Source organism: Oculina patagonica, unplaced genomic scaffold (genome assembly GCF_052425735.1).
Source record: "Oculina patagonica isolate OP01 unplaced genomic scaffold, crgOcupat unplaced1288, whole genome shotgun sequence".
In the NCBI taxonomy this organism is placed as follows: Eukaryota; Metazoa; Cnidaria; class Anthozoa; order Scleractinia; family Oculinidae; genus Oculina; species Oculina patagonica.
In genome coordinates, this window is record NW_027557289.1 from 1 (window position 1) to 5,782 (window position 5,782).

The 5,782-nt window shown below is 39.3% G+C and overlaps 1 protein-coding gene across 1 annotated transcript; it reads right to left on the reverse strand.

Moving 5' to 3' along the window:
* Nucleotides 1–803: 803 nt before the first annotated feature.
* Nucleotides 804–5,777, reverse strand: LOC144639766 (abasic site processing protein HMCES-like; the record flags this gene model as incomplete). Its single annotated transcript, XM_078499060.1, has 5 exons — nt 804–914; nt 1,368–1,433; nt 2,441–2,533; nt 3,262–3,547; nt 5,758–5,777. Coding segments are annotated over 5 exons (576 nt in total), but the record flags the coding sequence as incomplete, so codon positions are not given.
* Nucleotides 5,778–5,782: the final 5 nt, after the last annotated feature.

A 5,782-nucleotide genomic window follows, 5' to 3' on the forward strand; every position in this document is an offset into this window, starting at 1 on the left:
TTCAACATAGGAGTCAAGAATGGTCCCTCAAAATGTCGCAGTGCTCGCAATGCTCGCAAAATTTTAGTGGGTGCTCGTCTGCTCGTGCTTGCACATTTTTACAAGTGCTCGCATGCTCGGTTTTTAGTGGAGGTAGGTTTTTGAAAAGTGCTCGTTGCTCGCAAGGCTAATTTTTGTCAATGCTCGTGCTCGCAAAAAACCCGCTGTGCTCGCATGCTCGCAAATGCTCGCAAAGACCATTTGATACCCCTCAACATGACACGAGCATGGGACAAAGAAAATATCTGATTCCCTGACGGGAATTGAAACCCATGGCATGGGAATCGAAACCGACGGGAATCAAGGCCATGGGTTCGATTCCCATCTGGGACTCAGAGTTTTTCTTTGTCCCATGCTCTTGACATGTTGAACACTTCATCTTCTGGAATCTTTATACTTTTCTTGGTTTTTGTATTCTAAGTGATTTGTGATGAAAGATTGCAAAAATGTTTCCTGTGAAAATTTTACCAGCCAATTTTGCAGGATTTTCATGAATTGTAAACGCCATAAAAATAAAATGCATTGAAGGTTGCCAGAGTTATTACCAAATTAATATTAAGATCTTAACATCTGCACGTGGCTTTCTAAAGGCTGTGTTTTTTAATGCATGTATTTCATGGATTGCCCCCCCCCCCCCCCAAAAGCAGCAGCATTACAAGTAGTTCCTAGACCACAAGAATGGTGAAAATACATGTAATCAATTTGAAATTTAGACTTATAATAAATATTTAAACATAATTCATTTCAGTATTGTAAGATTTCACTTACAAGTCAATTGGCTTGATGCATTCTGGTGATTTATTCCTAGAATTGTTGACAATCGTAGAGACTGGATACCACTCCAAACAGTCTTTGGGTGTTACAAGGTCTAAAGCCTTCAGAAGTATTAATTAAATGACAGTTATTATCTTGCAATAAAAAAGAAAAAAAAAAACACCAAGTGGTGAAAGCAAAGAAATGTCAACTAAAAAGAAAAGATAATTATAGTCAAAAGATATAAAATTTCACCAAAAAGACAATTTGATATCTTGACATCCTGTCACAAAAAAAGAACATTGATGAACTATAATCCACTTCCATCATTGTAATCCTGTACTTCTTACCCAAAACATGTGTTCTGATTTCTATGCAGAATCTTTTATCCAATTTATTGGTATATTTGGTTTCCTTTGATAACACAACACGGAAACTTAAGAAAACTTTTGTCAATCGGCCCAGGAAACTGTCCCTTTACAGTGCATTTTACCAAACAAATGGTTTAATATCCAGAAGTTGATCTAGAAGTTTTTTAAGGGAGGTGGCTTTTAGCAAATATTTTGTGTATCTACCTTTTGCCATGGGACTTTTCCGTATTCTAACCACTGACAGACCTCTTCTTCGCCATCTAAAATTGCCTTAAAAAAAGACACAAAATATATAATTTCTTGTTTTTGATGCAATAGATCAAAAACGAGTGCGAGTTTTTCATCAGGGGTTCCAAACACCGAGAAACAGATGAAAGCACGACGCCGAAGGCGGAGTGCTTTTATTGTTTCAAGGTGTTTGGAACCCCTGATGAAAAAACGAAGCACGAGTTTTTGAGCTGGCTTCTCAAACTAGCATGAGAATTTTTTTTCGAAGAATATAGGCAATTAGTAGGCGTGCTCAATAGGCTATTGTCTGTTTTTTATTCATATGGTAAATGAAATGAATATTTTATATGCGGCTGTGAGTGCAGATATTGCTGGAATGGACGCTCTGTCGCTGAACTATTGGTTGTCAAAATTTGTGATGGAGGTAGCTAAAAAGTCCGGTGAAAGATACCCTCCCAAGTCTGTTTATGGTACCATTTGTGCCCCTCAAGCGTTATTTGGAGGAGAAAAATGGATCAGAAGCTTTGAATCCTCTGGACGCTAGTGACAAAAGGTACTTGACAACTTTTAGACCGAATTGGTTAGTAATTTAAAATGCACTGTTTCAGGACTTTAATTTTGTGTGTTATTTTTTGAAGGCTTGTCCTTTTCCGACGTTGCTTAGATGCCGAGATGAAGAATGGCGTTCGAGAAGGGCTTCACATTAAGTGTTGCTGTATTGTTATTGTAAGCAATGATTTAAGCGGGGAAAAATGCTGTATTTAGAATTATAATTAAGACTGATTAAAATTCAAGTTTCTTGATCAGTGTCTTGATCAGCTTTTGAACTAATCTACCGTGTCTTGATCGGTATGTTCATTGGGTATCAACATACATGCACCTGACCCAATTGATGCGAGCTGATTGGATCATCAGCTCATGAATAATTAATGAGTTTGAGAAGTTAATGTAATAATTCAATTCAGTACATGTGTCAACATTCTAGAAGCTTTGGCATATGCATGCACTAATCAGCAAAAATAACTGTTACTGATTACTACAAGACTTACTGGCATTCTATTGTGTAGCCAGTTTAGAGATGAACATGAATCCACTGTGATTATGGTATATGAAAAAAGTTCTTCACCTTCATTGGTGCTGCCCTGTAAATTCAAACAATTACAGAAGTTCAGCTTATTCAACTCACAGATGCTTTTCATTTTACACAATGTAATTTTACTGCAATTGCATCTACCTGTAAAACGTCTGCGTTTCAGGTGTCAAACTTTGAAGTTAAGCAGACCGTAACAGCAACTTTCGTGCGGAAAGTTTTACACATTCCGGTTTCGAAATAGCTGAAAGATTAGATATAATGACTTCTCCTGAGAAACTGATGCTGATCTGTGTTGATACGCATACACAGGTTCACTTGAATCATTTCTAGTGTAAAGTTTTACCCGTACTCAGTGTTTATGCTGAGCATTCTGAGTGCAAAAGTTGTCGTTACAGTCTGCTAAACTTCAAAGTTTGACACCTGTAACACAGACGTCTGACGTCATGTGTAAACATGTTTTTAGCGCGTACGTTCACAGGTAGACGCAATCGACGGTATGTTCCCCTTCCAACTGGTACAACATCATACAATCTACAAGTCACATCATGATAAACACAGCCAGTACTTACAGCTGAAGGAGCCCAAAATTGTGACCACTTAATATTCACATTCTATTGTGCAGATTTAATCCAATCAGAAGTCAACTTGAAGCTGTCCTCGGCTTCTGATTGGATAATGACTACACAAAAGAGTGTGAGTAAATTAAAGTGGTCACACTTTTGGGTTCCTTATTGTAATTATCCAGTCACACAAATTATATCATCTTTGAATGTACACCTTTGGTGCCTGCCAGCAATCAAATAAGCCTGCCATGGTCAACAGACGTCGATCTTCACAACACACTGTAGCCTCTTCTTTAACTTTTGACAATGTTACTGGCTCATCTTTTATTTTAACACTTTTCACATCTGGCTCATGTGGTGATGCCTCCTCTTTTACTTGAGGATTTCCACCTTGTTGGGTGGAAGTTTCCTCCTCTTTAACTTCCGCCTTTGCATCTTTTTTAAAGTAGATATAATATGGCTGTTTCTTTCCTCCTTTCAGTGTCTCCCACTCAAAGAACCTGTAATAAGTCAATCACATGAATATTTGCTACTCCTCCTGGATGGCATTACACAACTCTGTCAGAGGTGACCATTATCTATCTCCCTTTCCACCACCTAAGGCACTATTTGTTAACACTAAACGAATGAGAGAACGGACATACGGCCGGACGTCGGACTGACGGACCGACAGACTGAGCAACCAACAAACTAACCAACCAACCAACCATCCAACCAAACAACCAAACAGCCAACCAACAAACTAACCAACCTGCCAATGAACCAACCAACCAAAGAACTAACCAACCAATGAACCAACGTCAACCAAGCAACCAACTAACCAACCAGCCAACCAAGCAACCAATGAACCAACGCCAACCAAGCAACCAACTAACCAACCATCCAACCAACCAACCAGGCAACCAACGAAACTAACCTGAACAAATGAACCAACTAGCCAATGTCAAACAAGCAACCAATGCAACCAACCAACCAACCAACCAAAGAACTAACCAACCAATGTTAACCAAGCAACCTACTAACAAACCAAAACAAATGAATAATGTGATAATTTCTTCTTGACACCAGCTGCTAGTAGTAGTAGTAGACACAGCTGTCATGCGGATTTGGTAATAATAATAAAATAAATAATACATAATATTTTAAGAGGAGGCCTCCAATCACCTAGGAGGGTCCTCTAAGCACACTTGATTCTAGATTGATGGAGCTGTTCAAGATTGAGCCCTAGCCGGGTCATTAGGCAGTTTAAGATACGCTACGGCGAGGCGCTACTACGGCTGCCGGAAGTAATTTTCTCCAAATATAAGATACTGCGCATGTCAGTCAGTCACGTCCAGCCGTAGAGTGAAATCTGACTACGCGAGTCGGGAGGTTTTGCCGTAGTGGTAATACGTGGGATTTTATTCGCTTCTCTGTCATTTTACGACGAGTTTCAAAGCATTTTAAGAGTTCCAACGAATACTGTATCCTTTGAATTTAATTGTAGTCGAACAGTTGTCACGTTTGTCGCTCATAAGCTTAAAAAGTCTTATCCCGAATTTGACTAAATCGTGCGGTGCGAGTGTCGGTATGGACAAGAAAAGTACTCGTGTTAAACGTGCCATTTTTTTGCCTCTACAGTTAAGTAGAGATGTACTATAGCTGTATAGGTATCCGCTACCATTTTGCTTCAGTGAGTACTGGTATATTTCAGTTCATAACTCGGTATTCTATGCGATATTTGCATTTTTAAAATTAAACATTTCATCGATTTTAATTGTTGTTGTGTTGTTGTGTATTGCTGCTGTAGAAAGAATCTCTCGCTCAGAACTATTCTGGTAGTCCTAGCCAAGCAAACAACAACTATATATTTTTTGAGCGGGTCCATTCGGCTGTGGAAAACTAAATAAAAGAGATTTGCAACTCCTTAGCCCATGTTTCTTTGTATTTCCCCTTGCTTTTACACTAAATTTGGAGGACTGCCGAGACGTACTCTCCCCAGACCTTTTCGGTTACGGTAGCCGTAGTAGCACCTCGCCGTAGCGTATCTTAAACTGCCTATGGTGTTCTTGCACAAGAAATTTAACTCTACTTAATGACAGTACCTCACCCCACCCTGGTGGTACAATAACTATAATTATTAAATGGGTATATCAACAAAATGAAAACTGAAAGTAACCCAGTAAGGTATTTCATCCAGGGGGAAGTAGAAATACTCACAGTTGCTATATGTTGCAGAAGCTAAAGATGGGGACCTGCTTGAAGTGGTCTACTTCCTCATTCATTTCCCTGTGTTCTTCAAAAATTAGTACCAGCCTTAACTGAGGCGTGGGGGCCTTCACTACTGGTAAGTGCCTCAGACTCTGGATTGAGCAGTCTGGGTTCACTACCTTGAATTGTCAGGCAAGACGCTTTCCTCTCATAGTGCCTCTCCCTGGATGGGATGCTAGTCCATCGCAGGATTACCCCCCAGCATACAGAACCGGTAAATTCGATGGTACCCATTTATACACTTTGGTGGAGAGAGGCTCAGTAAGAATAAAATGTCTTGCCCAAGAACACAGATATGTCCAGGATTGAACGCTAATGAGATGCACGTTCCTCATGACAGGCATCACAAAGTGTCCTTATTAATAAAAATTCACCAAAACACACCAAATTTTGTCAAATATGAAGTAATATGGAAATGTCAAATAACACAGTCAAACATGAAGTACTCATTAAACAATACCTGTGTTCAATCCTGGACATAAGTG